The sequence below is a fragment of the Natrix helvetica genome (assembly GCF_964273705.1).
Source record: "Natrix helvetica genome assembly, chromosome: 3".
NCBI classification, from domain to species: domain Eukaryota; kingdom Metazoa; phylum Chordata; class Lepidosauria; order Squamata; family Natricidae; genus Natrix; species Natrix helvetica.
The window spans coordinates 121580114-121594819 of NC_138549.1; the positions used below are offsets into that span (position 1 = coordinate 121580114).

At 40.0% G+C, this 14706-nt stretch overlaps 1 protein-coding gene across 4 annotated transcripts in view; it reads right to left on the minus strand.

Moving 5' to 3' along the window:
- The window catches only part of KIF21B (kinesin family member 21B), a 74179-nt gene that overhangs the window by 12987 nt on the left and 46486 nt on the right, over positions 1-14706 (minus strand). For all 4 annotated transcript variants that reach the window (XM_081947056.1, XM_081947055.1, XM_081947058.1 and 1 more), the window contains exons 12-27: positions 13132-13216; positions 12282-12396; positions 10920-11111; positions 9466-9665; positions 8902-9009; positions 7670-7738; positions 6789-7021; positions 6237-6384; positions 5916-6110; positions 5345-5446; positions 4538-4703; positions 3218-3278; positions 2873-2930; positions 2132-2337; positions 745-819; positions 485-598 (exon numbers count right to left, since the gene is read on the minus strand). In XM_081947056.1, the coding sequence (XP_081803182.1) occupies positions 485-598; positions 745-819; positions 2132-2337; positions 2873-2930; positions 3218-3278; positions 4538-4703; positions 5345-5446; positions 5916-6110; positions 6237-6384; positions 6789-7021; positions 7670-7738; positions 8902-9009; positions 9466-9665; positions 10920-11111; positions 12282-12396; positions 13132-13216 (2127 nt within the window). The remainder of the gene's footprint in view (positions 1-484; positions 599-744; positions 820-2131; positions 2338-2872; positions 2931-3217; positions 3279-4537; positions 4704-5344; positions 5447-5915; positions 6111-6236; positions 6385-6788; positions 7022-7669; positions 7739-8901; positions 9010-9465; positions 9666-10919; positions 11112-12281; positions 12397-13131; positions 13217-14706) is intronic.

Sequence of the window (14706 nt, forward strand, 5' to 3'; positions counted from 1 at the left end):
TGAAAACGAGACACCTAGTTGTGGGAGGCTGCAGACACGATTGGAAAGAGATTTCATGCTTCCTAGCAACCATCTAAATACACTGAAGAGAGGCAGCAATCATTTAGCAATGGAGACATTATGGAATGTATAAAATTAGATGCTGGTCCTGGATGGGGAAATGGTATAACTGTTATTTAGGTTTCTTACATATTTGGGGAAGTTCCAGGGAAATCTTGTCTGGTTGCTGCTAAATGTCCTGATTGCTGAAGCAGAGAGCTAACTCCAGTGCAAATGGGATGACACACCTCCAGGTTCCCCCCCCCCAAAAAACCAACCCCAACTAAAAGAACTCAAAACCAAAAAAAACCTAAATGTTTTCAGTATTGGGTAAAATGGAAAATTAGGAGAAACATTTTTTTTTTAGAGCCAGCAGCTATAACCATAAATTCTTCTCTTTATCCTTGGGAAATGAACTTCCTCCAAATCTCATAGTTAATCTTACTTGTCTAATGCAGAGCCCTGGCTCTGGTTGCTAGTGAGCCGAGAGAAGACATTGCGGTCATTGCGTGGTCTGCTGGGAGGGGATGAGGGAGGAGTGAATCCAACATCTGGATTTCTAGGCAAGAAAGAAAGATGCGATGATTTACTCTGATTGGAGGCTGGTTTGCTCCTTGCAAATCATCTCTCACCACTCTCAGATCCTGTTCCACCAAGCAAGTCAACTGGACGACAAGGAAAATAAAAGATATCTTATGCACTTACCTGATAGACTGGCCCCTGTCATACGACTTCCTCCTTGTAAGGGGTGAAGTGTCTGTGACGCGGGACTGTCGAGGGCTAGAGAGGAAAAAACGGCAGAAGATATTATTTGAAAAATTCTCTTATTGGAATGAATGAAGTGCTAAATGCCTGGGGAATCATTTGCTTCAAAACATTCCTAGTGTCAAGGAGATAGATAGGATGTACATAATCTTCTTGCAGATGCAAAGATTTTGATGAAGGAGCACATGGGAGTATATGATCTCTTAAAACACTGCAAAAACAAATGTCAAGGAACTGAAATAGACTGGGAATATTAATTCAGTTTCCAGTACCTTCCATGTTTGCAAGATCCCTCCTATGTGCAGAAACATTTATATTTATTTTAGTACCTATACTTATCCTTGCCAATTCATAACCGATGGAGACTAATATAGGTTACGTCATTTGTATAAACTAAGTTTTCTAAATGTTCAGCAGCCACATCCTGCAGGAAACGGTTCCTGCTCAGATTGCACAATGCTTCAGTTTTCACTCTAAAATGCAGTTTCAGAGCACATGGACATGAACAAACAATCTGTCTGCAACTCTTTTAAAAGCAGTTTTCCCAACATCCTGTGACTGCTGCTTGAAAGGAAAACTGTGGCTGCTTTGAAGACTTGCAGGTAGGGATTGTGAGATGCTCTCTGAAGCACCTTTTTGTTATCAAAACAAAAGCAAAGCTCCTACTTTCTCATTAGGGGACTCTGTATTTTGAACCACTATCAGGTGAAGCTGCTAGCTGATTGAGGATTATGAAAAGAGTTTTGAGATGATTTTGTAAAAATGATGGAATCTAATGAATTGAAGACTTCTATGTTTATAGTTAAAATTTCTGTAAAGTTTGCAGTCAATAAAAGGTTGATTCTGCCTGAATTTAATACACAGATCATGTTTTTTCCTTGCCTGGTTTATTTCTCTGGCTCATTAACTACTACCATCAAGAAAACAAAATTTTGGGTTGCTAAAAGGATGAATCATATATTGGTTTACACAAAATAATGCTGAAGTACTGGGCTCCCAATTTTCAAGCCAATAGCATCTCCACTTCTCAACATGCAAGAGAACTTACTCAAAGGTAATTGTCTCTATAACATTGCCTCTATAAGAGCCGTGGTGGTGCAGTGGTCAGAATGCAGTATTGCAGGCTCTGGCATTCCACTACCAGGAGTTCGATTCTGCCCAACTCAAGGTTAACTCAGCCTTCCATCGTTCTGAGGTTGGTAAAATGAGGACCCAGATTGTTGCAGTTAATATGATGGCTCTGTAAACCACTTAGAGAGGGCTGTAAAGCACTGTGAAACAGTATATAAGTCTAAGTGCTATCACTATTGCTATAACCAGGACTTACAATGTGCTCCCTCGGATAGGCAGGCTGATGGTGCGGGAGACTTTCTCCTTATAATAAGGATCATGGATAGAGAATCCAACACTGTCCTCTTTGATTTCCATGAGAGACGCTAATGACTTGGTGATGTTCTTAGTGGAGATGTCCAATGTGGGCCCTAGGCACTCTGCAGATACAGCTTTCATCTGAGCAGACAGTTTAGGCTCTCCCTAAAACAAAGTCCCAAAGGAATCAAGTCAGAGCATTAATCAGCTACTCAGGCATTATTCCCTGGCTGAATTTAACTATCCTTATTGGTTGGTAAGGTGTAGCACATGATTTAGATTTGAATTCAGGCAAGAGATATCCATTGTGATCATCCTAAATTTTAGGATGCAATAAGTCTCAAGAGTCATTAAGTCACTGAAGAAATGTTGGTTTAAAGACAATAAAGGAAAGGGACATACAGATAGATAAGGAGGAATATTTAGTACTAATTGCCATCCCAGTTTAATGACTCTGAGTGGTTCACAATTAAAAAACAGTAAATTTTCAAAACGCAAAAAGTCCATCAACTAAACATAAATTAACAATATGCTTAGCAACCAATTTCTAATTTAAAATACACCTTGCTATTAGGCCTTGGATGTTAACTTTTAATACTTCACGCAAATTATTCTCACTGCTTAACTGAGGAGCAGTCAGATGTTTACAAAGACACAAAACACCTATGGCCACACTGCCCAAGTGCAGCTTTCAACTTACCCTGCATTTGAAGTCATCCTGGCTCGCAGAACCTTTCATGAAGAAAGACTGGGAAAAGCTGCACGACACAGAAGGAGATTTTTGGTACATGCAATTTTTATAGGCACCTATAGAGAATCCAAGTGAGACCAACCCCGAAGAGATTCCTCTAAGTGCGATGCTCAGACTCTGAGTTATTCCTGACACAAGCACTCCATGCTGAATTGCATTTTTTTTGGTATAAAAAAATAAGAGCATAGGGATTTCTTGATGACTGGGAGCTGGTCAACAAAAATAATTTCCATTTCTCCCATTTTTACACACACACACACACACACGCCTCTCGCTTTCTCTGAGGATACTCACCTTCCCTCTGAAGCCAAACTGAATTCTGAGACTTCCTCATCAGTGCTGGCATAGCCATTTTCTATGCAGAAAAGAAACCAACATTGGGATCAGATTCGTCAGCACACAGACATCAGCACTGCTTCTGTATCAGAAGCTTATCTAGGAAAATGTCTCTAGAGCACCAACGGGTGGGTCCGTGGACCACTGGTGGTCTGCGAGAAAATTTTGGTGGTCCACAGAAACATTATTTGCATTTTTTATATTGTAGTAAATACTATTTATCTTTTTTTTAAAAAAATCATATTAGTGGTCTGCGGGATTTAAAATTATGCATTTAGTGACCGCTGAGTCCCCAAAGGTTGGTTGCTCCTGCTCTAGAGTATATCCAAAGGACACGAGAAGGTTATTCTTAATTTTTTAAAGAGGGCAACTTGGCAAAAGAAGACTAATCTCCAATTTACAGAAGCAGAAGGACCACAAGAATGAACTCAGAACAAACACACTTTCAACTTAAAAAGAGCCTTGCCACGTGAACTGACTAATTCAGAGGTAAGTTTAAATGGTCAGTTCATGGTTGTACTCATCACATAGCAAGCCTGGCTATTTGAAGTCTTTGTTATGTAGTGATTGTCCTCAAATCTTTTTTTTTTAAGTTTTATTAGTTTTTACAAGTATTTTGGAGAAAAGGGTACATAAGTGTGGAGAAAAATTTTGACAGCTACATCATACGGAAGGTGGTGCTTCCCCGGGATCTTACATCTCTCTCTTATTTGATATATATCAAAACATCATTATTACATACATATTAGCAGTTTAAGTTTACTTCAAATTCTTTAACATCTTCAATCATACTTTGTATCACTTCTAACCATTTCATTATATTAACAATTGCAATATACTTTTAATTCATTTCTGTGACCTGAGTCTCATTGCTGCCTCCTCTCCCCTGTCTGTTGGCTGAGCCATGGCTCCTCCACCCTTCATATCTTGTGCACTGTCTCTTGTTTCGTCTAGAAGGTTCTTGTGTTTTTCCATGAAGGCTTCTGCCTCCACCACTGTATTAATTCTCACTCTACCACCCTTCCAGAAAATCAGCAAGCCTTCTGGAACAACCCATCTGAACCAGATATTTTTTTCATACAATTTTTTAGTTGGAAAGAACTACTTCTTCCTCATATCTCTTATTCTTTTTGGTATCTGTTTCAAAATGGTTATTTCTTTGTCCTTATATCTTAAAGGTTCCCCTGATTGTCCTCAAATCTTGTTACACAGCAAAAAAAAATTATATGAGATGTTGCTATAGAAGAGCACTGCAGATAGGTGAATAAGAAAACAGACCTTGCTGCACATTGTGAATGAGTGCCTGTAATTCGGGGTGGGATTCTGCTTTTTCTCGTAGGGCATCCAGAATATGATGGTTCTGAGAGGAGCCAGTCACATCTGTTTGTCTCAGACGTCCTTCCAGTAAGCGGATCTGAGCTTCCTTCTGGGCTACCTGCAGGCTCTATTTTCAGAGATCGGAAAATTAAGTAAGAACTTGATATCTCCATAAGCTCTATTCTCATCCATAAATAAGGCTATATTATTATTTCTGCAATGGGATTCTGTGTCTTGCAATGGGTACTGAGCATAGGTAGTATTCTACCGGTTTGGACCAGTTCGCTTGAACAGGTAGCGGAAATCGCAGGTGGCCTCGCCCACCCGTTCTGGCTCTACGGCATCTCATTTAGGCCATTTTTTCCCCACGAAAAGCGCATGCACGGAAGGCTGTGCGCAAGCCTGGAGGTATCTATGCGTGCTCACAGGGAAGGTAAGTGAATACTACCCCTACTGAGACACAACCAGAAATCTGTAATCATAATATTCAGTCAGAGCTTTAAGCTTTATTCTACTTCTTAGTGAAGTGTTTGAATAAACCACAAGGATTAAAAAGAGTTTCACTGCAAATATATTACAAAATATTAAAAATCTTACTCCATTCTAAAAGAGAAATGCTTTTAGAATGGAGTAAGATTTTTAATACTTTGAAATATATTTTTCCAAGAGTTCCATGGATAGATCAGACTAATATTGTAACCAGTTACATTTGCTACTGGATTAGCTATACCTATCAATCGCTAGCAGGAATTCTTAGCCTTGACTTACCTTGTCTATGGATGCTTTGAGAAAATTGTCCAGTAAAAGTCGTGCTTCAGCCAAAGAGCAGGAGCTGATCACCACAGAGGTATCTGTAGAATCCAATTCTTCCTAGTAAGAAGAGACCCATAGGGAGAAGAAATAGAATGAGAAAGTCTGGGGGTAGAACATTATTTCCCTGTCCAAATATTGGTTTTACTAGACTTGATATCCTCTCAATAGAGTATAAATAGTGCATGAGTAGCCAATTTCAATTATTCATTCAACAAGTGAACCCACTGGGGATTACTAGAACCTTCTCCCTGTTTTTTCTACAGGAGAATTATTCTAGAGAACTAATGCCTTAATGTAAATAACAAATTACCAGACTGATAAAATGTAATTCCACACTGAAAAAAGAGAAAAAATTTCAAATTCTCTCAGGGATCTTATAAGGATTGTGAAACAGAATAATCCCTTAGTCTCTGCTGTTCTTAAGAGCAAGGAGTCCAGCTATCAGCCTCAATTAATCTCTGGCTCATACATAAATTATGGAATCCCCCCTCTCAAATCCCTTGCCACAGATGTAAATGGGACACACCTTGGTCTCTTCAATCTGCATAATGGTGGCCTGGCAGTCAGAAATACTGTCATTTATGTAGTCAAGATTGGCAGCCAACACTTCAATCTCCTCATTCAATTCCTGCAATCCCTTCTGTTCTTCTGGGTTCTCAGCCTGTAGTTTCCCCCTCTTTCCTAGTAGCCCTTCCTGCATCAGTGACAACTCCTCACGTTTCTGAAAGCAAGAAGAAAGAATTGAATCGTTCTGCTAGGCTATTTACCTGCAACAAACTCTGCCCCCAAGCCTTGCCTTCTATCCCAATGAAGACATCCACCCTTATGAGCCATCCATCCTTGTCACCTTGATAAGACGCTCCATATCTGATTCCAGATTGATGACAGTCATTCTTTGCATGACAATATCAAAGACACGGCGTTCCAGTGACTGCCACTTCAGGCGGGCTGCCTTACTAAAAGTCTGATTTGCACCTTTCTTTGGGAATCTTTTCCTACAGAGGGAGATCACAAGCAAGAGATGAACAGCACAATCCTACCATTATGCTAAACTCTCGTCCCTGCTACTCCAAGTAGTTCTGAAGCAGAGGGTGGGAAACCATTCTGAATGCTACCAAGAAGGAAGCTGTGAGGAAAACCCAAAGCTCCAGGAGGCAAGATTGGGCTTAAAAAGTATCAATATGTTCACAGATAAGGTAAAGGTTTCCCTCGCACCTAAGTGCTAGTCATTCCTGACTCTAGGGGGCGGTGCTCATCTCTGTTTCAAAGCCAAAGAGCCATTGCTGTCCGAAGGAGTCTCCGTGGTCATGTGACCAGCATGACTAAATGCCGAAGGTGCACCGAACGCTGTTACCTTCCCACCAAAGGTGGTCCCTATAGAGTTAACATGGTATCTTACCTGATTGTCCGAGTTCCGTTTGAAGAGGAAGGAGAATCTCCCAGCAAAGCATTGGTTTTTCTATTCCACTGGCGTACAATGCTAGAGACAGAACGAGAACCAGATTCTGACTCTAAGGAGCTGGTAGTGCTGGTGGAGACTTCAGCACTGGGCTCTCCCATGGCTTGTTTCTGGTTAATCCTCCCAGCAACCCTATCAGTCATAGGTTTGGCTAGACGACGCAAAGCAGAGACCTGGAAATCCAGAAGGAGAAAAAAGAGTCCTGACAAATAGAAATATGAAAATAGGTTCAGGCATCAGTTTCAGGAGAAGAATCAAAAGTGATCCCAGATATCTCCAATAACAGCCCCAAACTGGAAGGGCAAATGGCTCAGGACAAAGGCAGCTAAATTTGAGGGGAAAAATTTCTGTCAAGTAACAAGATTTTTGAGATACAGGGCAAAATGATGCAAAATGCCCGACATTATCTATAATCAAGCTCAAATGATCTAAGCCAAGACCAAATTTAGCAATGTCACTAATCAAGTGATGTGCTCAGTCTCCTGGAAAGAAATTACAGATTTGTCTGGATAAACAAAAATTATAATTCTGTTAAACACGTTTACATGCTCAAAAGATACATTTGGGGTTTCCCACACCCACTCTATGCAGAGTTCCCGTGATTCATAAGCACAAGACATTTTTCTTGGTTCATTACCTGAGATTTCTGTTTCAATGGCTATGTGTGATAGATCCAACAAACCACACTCAAGAAACCCACACATATCATCCGAGTACAAGGAGACATTTCCAAAGTTGTAGGCTGGCAAATACTTTTTAAAAAAAAAAAAAGCAGAGACTTATCACTTGCTATCCTTGTACGCCCTAAGCCTGCACCTCACCTCTTGGGTTTTCCTGCGCAAGACGATCTCCTGCTGTCGCTTCTGAGATTCCAGAGTTCGGATCTGATACTGTAGGAACAATGGGAAAAAAATATTGACAACATCCCTCAATGGAGCATCCAGGAAATAAACTTTCCTTAGGATGCTCCACTGACTGCTCTGATAAAGCTCTTAATAATATCTTGAGGCTTAATATATACTGTATGCCAGTTTGCCAGGGATTGTCCAAATGCTTCCTGTTGTAGTCCAATGGGATTTATGGATCGAAAGTAACAATATGATTATTGATCAAGAGTTAACAGATAAAATGTGTATACATCCTGCAGAAACTGTGGATTATTATATAAGATGGGAAAACACTGGTTTCAGACTTTCATTGCATTTTTTCCTTAGGATCTAATGTTATTCTTGTAGCACTGTTGGGAATATCAGTTCTTCTAGCAATTATTTCCTAAGGCTGTCAGGAGTTCCTCTAATTGAAACCCCAGCTCCAAAATAAATAAATAAATAAATCCCTGAAGTTTAACTCCCTGCTCTTATTCAGCTGTTCTATGGAGGACCATCTGGAGAGGGGAAAGCTATCCAAGGCAGTATGGCTTTTTTTATGGAGTATTTGGAATTGCTTTCTATTCTTTCTTGTTCATTTTTAAAAGTGGTTAAAATATTTAAACTTGCTTAAAATGTTACATTGTGGATTATATCAGTTCCTTCAGCAGAGAGTATCAAAATAAAAAGTTGAGGATCCTCATTCGATAAATTCCATATTAGATGTTAAACCAATGTTCATAATATTGTATATTTTTCAAGTTTACACCTCATCTTTCTATTGTTAATTGTGATATATTCTAATATAAAATTATGTATTTCATAAAGTTAAAATATAACAATAAAGTTAAAATATAACCACAATTTGTTTAGGCTTCATCTTCTACACTGTCCCTTTTCCTGAATAACTACATATAGAGTAGAGATGTATTTCTGTGGAATAATTTACTGATATAGATATTGTGAAAACACAGCTTTATGTATGCACACAACGTAAACCACTTATGGAATGTATAAAGGAGGAGGAGGAGCACTATGTTAATTTTACATAAGCCTCTATACTTATGGATCCTCTGGCTATATCTCCAATATCCACATCGATGTAGCATAATCAAAGTTGCCAAAGGACTCAAAGCTGGAAACGTTGAAGAATTGGGGGGTGGGGTGGGGGGAGAATTCTTGTTCACCTCTTGCCTACGTTGCTCTTTTTTCAATTGGGCAATCTCCCGGTTCCTCTTGGTCTCCACCATTCTCCGTCTTTGTTGCTCTTCACGCATTTGTTTCATCAATGCTACCTGTAAGTAACAGGTAACTCAATAGTACTGATAATGAAGAAGAGAGTTTTACCAAAACAGCAAATTTAACTAACCAGAGAGTACAAATAGTTTGAACTGGTATTGATATAGGGCCAAGATACTGTCAGGGGAGGTGTGTGGTTTTTTGTATAGAGATGACCCAAATTCAAATTTCTGCTGGAATCGCAAGATAAACACACATCGGATAACAAGTTACTAACTTTTGGCCTGATTGAACCTCACTGAGCCTTTCAGAAAATAAAAATGGTACAAGATTCTCTCTATAAAAGCATGGGGTGGTGGTGGAAGAGACAGAGAGAGACCTTTTTTGTCATTTTTATTGTTCAACAAATGTTCATCCTTACACTCTTTGACTCTGGCCTATGTCCAGTACACTCACGAGGAAAACACACAGATAGACTCTCTGTCACACACAAAAAGGCACAACTGAATTACCTTTGCTTTCTTCATCTCTGCTACTTCTGCCTGCAGCTTCTTCAGCTCTCGCTCATATCGCGACTGGTTCTTGAGAAGGCGAGCGTGCTCCTTCTGGGCAGCCTGCAACTTCTGCAGGTCACGATTCATCTCCCTTAAGCGTTTCTCATAATCTGCTTTAATTTTGTTAGCCTTCTCTTCTGTATAACATTCCATGCTACCTGAGAAGAGGAAAACAAAGCAAAGCAAAACAATTTCATATAAATCTCTATTAAGGCACTGTGTTTGGAGCAGTTTCTTATAAGGCAATAATGTTAAGACAAACCAAGGGATATTTTTCAAACAGACCTAACCTATGGCAACCATATTTGGAGACCTAAAAACATTATATTTCTGACACGTACATAACAAAAATATATAACTACATAACTAAATTAAATCCTATATTCTCCCCAAATCATAGGAATCAGAATCACAGTTCAAGAAGAATACAAACCTTCCCAGGAACATAACTATTCAGAGAGCAACTTGAGAACTTCATGACTGACTTTTTCTCCCAAATCACTATAGCAGTAATTATCATGCTAATACAAGGTCGTCTCCCAAGCCTTCCTTGGAGAAAGCATTCAATCATGCAACCTTCATCATATTTTGAAATGGCACATTCTTGGGAATGTATAGTAATGCAGTTGTTATAATACTGTATAAAACTTTTTTCTGATCAGTTTTCAATCATTAAAAGGTAAAGGTTCCCCTTGCACATATGTGCTAGTCATTCCCAACTGTAGGGGGCAGTGCTCATCTCTGTTTCAAAGCCGAAGCGCCAGTGCTGTCCGAAGACATCTCCGTGGTCATGTGGCCAGCATGACTAAACGCTGAAGGTGCACAGAATGCTGTTAACAGGATGTTAACAAGTTACTTGTTACTGTTACTCGGTTACGCAGCCCTTGGGATTCGAACTGCCGAACGGCCAAACTTTCTGAGCAACAAGCTCAGCGTCTTAGCCACTGAGCCACCCTAGTTTTCAATCATTAGGGGCTAATAACATATAGGAAACAAAAAGCATATATTTTGAAGGAAACAGGATTGATACACGTATACAACCTAAACTGATCTTTCTGACTACACAACATTTGACAATTTTGAGAGTAAGCTTTGAGTCACACATTGCAAATTATGAATTAGTATGTTATGCATACCTAGTTATTGTGATTTCTCAGTAACAATTTACAGAGCTAAGATTATGGACAGACCACACCACTGCAATTAAAACAACTCATGGTTTGACATAAAGTGTAAATCTAATCGAAGATTTACTTACTAACTCAGGTTTGAGATTCAGATAGTTCTTGTGCATTCAAACCATAGCTTTGACTGTGCATTACACATAAAAAGCCTTTCAATACCAGAACAACGCAAGCAAACTCTCTGATCAATCTGTAAAAATCCCGTTTTCCCAACCAGTAAGCCCTTACTGAGATTCTGCAGCACCCTGTCTCTTTCCAGCTGAGTGTCACGGATCTTGTTCTGCAGCAAAATCAACTTTTCCTCATATTGGTGCTTCAAGGTTTGTAGGCGCCGTTGGCTGTTCTCCAGTTCATCAATTAATTTCTGTTTGATCTCAATCTCACAGGTCAGGTCAGCAAGATCAGCTTGGAAATTTGCTGCTAAATAATTGGGGAAAAAAGGATAGAAATAAATATTACCATACAACCTGCCATGATCTTGCACCCCATGCCATCTTCTTATATGAATCTGCCTGTCTAACAATCAATCAGTCAATCAATTGTATTTAGTCTTTAGTAAAATTGCTGGTATTTTGAATCTGTTTTGCTTGGAGAAATTTTCATGACTTAAAAAAAAAAATTCAATCATATGGGGCTGCCCATTTATTTATTTAAATTATGCCACACTCTCAAAAGTGACTCTTTTCAGAAAAATGGAGTGCCATCCAAGGAATTGGCTTTTGCCTTATGCTGCCTTCAAAAACCAAGAGTTGTGCTATATTTTGTAGATGGTGACAACTCAATTCATTACAGCTTTCTTTTAAGACAGGAATGCATAAGGCTCTTATTAAACTGAACATGACCCTTTCCACCCAATGTCTTAGATAACAGCTTCCATCATCCTACTAACATGTCCAAGGTTATATAATGCATTCCCAAAGTTATTGGGAAGCACAATAAACAATACTTAAAATGACAGCATATGGCCTATGCACTGATCAATCCTAATAAAAGACTCATATGCACCTGAAATTAGTATGCTGCTATGCATTCACCTGAAACCAGGAAACATTTATTTATTTGTTGTTGACAAATATGAATGGGAAAATTATTTTGCTATAGAAGTAAAAGCATTTTGCTTCTGCGATTTTCATTGGCCCAGTGATAGGCCAATGTGGAAACAATTGCTGGACGAAATTGAATTTTTAATCTGTTCTGATATGATGGTTCTCATATTTTAATCATTACAGTGATGGCATTACACCAGTGGTGGGTTCTGGATCCGGTTCCAACCGGTACGGTTGGAACGGGTCCGGCGGTGTCCACATAGATGCATGCAGCGCACGCATGGATCTTACTATCTAGTGACGCCTCCGCGACGCTCCAGCTGCTCAGCGGAGCGCAGGCGCTATATGCGGCGTGTGTGGAAGCGCCAAATACTTTAAAGACAGGTAAGGAGCACGGGTGGGCGGGCCCTCCGGAGCAACGTACCAGAACGGTACCCAGGGCTCTGGACAGGCTCCGGTATGCCAGTACTGGGGCGTACCGCCTGCAACCCACCACTGCATTACACTCTATGAAATCTTTCAGCATTTACTGCATGATATTTACCCTTTTCTTCGACATCTGATTCAGAATCCACCAGACTTTCTTCACTCCCTGAATCTTCTTCATCTTCTTCATCCTGGCCACCTTCTTCCTCACAGCCACTTTCATCCCTTTCCTCCTTAAATAGGAGGAAAACCATGACAAAAAATAAACGAGTTGCAATACTACTCCTTAGAAGATATCCCAATATTAACCCCTCCCAATTTTATTTGGACTTGATGTACAGTTGTCAAATTCTGTTTGCTCATTTTACTCCAATGGGAACTGATTTTGGTGGTAATTTGGCATGATGATTTTTGCAATGTTTAAGAGTCTTAAATGTGCTGAGATGTGCTGAGATTTCAACATATAGACAAGGTTTAGAATCGTTAACATTAAAATGCCATATATCCAGAGGCTGTCAGATGTTATCTTCTAGAAATCACACCTCAATCACACCGCTTAATTTTAACCATATTTTTCCACTGAAAAGATCAGCAAACATTAAGAAGCCAAACTATGGAGGGGTAGAAAATTCAATCAGAATGAGTATTGAGAAAGCTTGGCGTCCAAAGCACTACATTGGCTGCCAATTCATTTCTGGACAAAATACAAAGTGGTGGATGTTATGTTTAAAACCTATACAGTTTAGAATAGATCTAGGCCAGTGAAGGCAAACCTTTTTGTAAAGGTGTACCAAAATTGTGTGTGTGTGCACATAACCTGAACCTTTTAGTCCAACCTGAACTTGCACTCTGTTCTTGGGAAAGTGCTCTTATCCTCTGTATCTAGCTTCTGCAGTAAATGAAGCCCTGTGGATGAGTGAGTAAAAGACCACGGAAGTTACGCACAAACGAGAAGGAAAGCCTCTTACCTCTTCTGCCTCATTCTCATCATTCTCGTCTGCCTCGTTTCCCTGCTGCAACCTCAACCGCTTTTTAAACCCTTCTTTCTCTGGGCTATCAAAGAAAAGCGAATTTTATGTCAAAACGTTTGTTTTGTTTTTAGGCCATTTCTTTTATGCTAAGACTTCAGCCTAAAAGGCAGAAGATCCACTATCAGAGTTGATATCATTACTATCCAAAGAACATTGCTTTCGTTTATATCAATAATGAAAAACACCAACAGGACAGCCAGTCTAAATATTAATCTTTCTCTAGATCTGGGCCAAGTCCCTTTACTTGACAATATCTTCACAAGCCCTCAGCAAGACAGAGCCATCCGTACTTACTATCTTTACATTATGTATACCTGTCTAGCAATAACAGCAGACGCTCATCCCAAGAGTGAGCATAGGGACAAGCAGAATAACAAGATACACAATACCTAATTTATAAGGTAACCTAATTTATAAATATCAGTAGGAGTACAATGTATGCGTAATTACACAGGAGTGATGCCAAAGGGCACAGTGGTGTTTATTTCTTGCTGCAGAACACACGGAACTTTAGTAAAAATTCTTCAGCCAGCTGAAACACAATCTATAATGTTTTAATTAGAGATTCAAATCTATTTAATAAATTAGCATTTAAATTGCTACTCTAGGGATCCAAGAAACAGAAAAAATGTGGTATTAAAAGTCTGTTTGATTCCCCCCCCCCCCAAATCACTGGTTTCTTATACTAAGGAGGAACAAATGATAGATAACTCAAACCCTTATACATACACAATTCAGGAGCCAGAATAAGAAATCCCGCCAGTCACCCTAGCCCTACATCTTATCACTCTAATTGAAATAAGTCCCAAAGGAGGGATGCCCAGCAATTTTTTTTGGCTGCATCACTGATTTGTGTGTCTGTATGTCTATGCCCAAGTTAGTTTTAACTTCTGCCAATTGCCTGGATAAATCCACAAAGCTTTCTTGGCAACGTTTTCTGAAGTAGTTTGCTGTTGTCTTATTTCTAGGGGTTAAGAGTGACAGATCTAAAGTTATCCTATTTAGTCATGCCCAAGGAGGAATTATAGCTCACAGACTCTATCCCAGTCCCTTTAACCACTACACATCACACTCATACCTCTGATTGCATTCATTTGTTTAATAAATGTATATAGCCACCCAACTCACACATAGGTGACTCTGGGTAGCTGCAGTCTTCAATAATGGTTGCTAAGACACCAGGGGTGAGTTGCAGGTGGTACGCCCCGGTACGGGCGTACCAGTGCCTGCCCAGAGCACCGGGTACTGTTCTGGTACGGTGCTTCGGAGAGCCCTTACCTGTCTTTAAACTCTTTGGTGCTTCCACGCATGCGCACGGCGCGTACAGCGCCTGAGCGCCGCTCCGCCGAGCACCTGGAGCATTAGGGAGGCTCGCAGAGGTGTTGCTGGAGGGTAGGATGCATGTGCGCGCTGCATGCCACTGTGTGCGTGCTGTCAGCATTCATGTGGAGGACGCCGGGCCCAGTTGCAGCCGTACCGGTTGCAACGGGATCCGGAACCCAACCACATCAT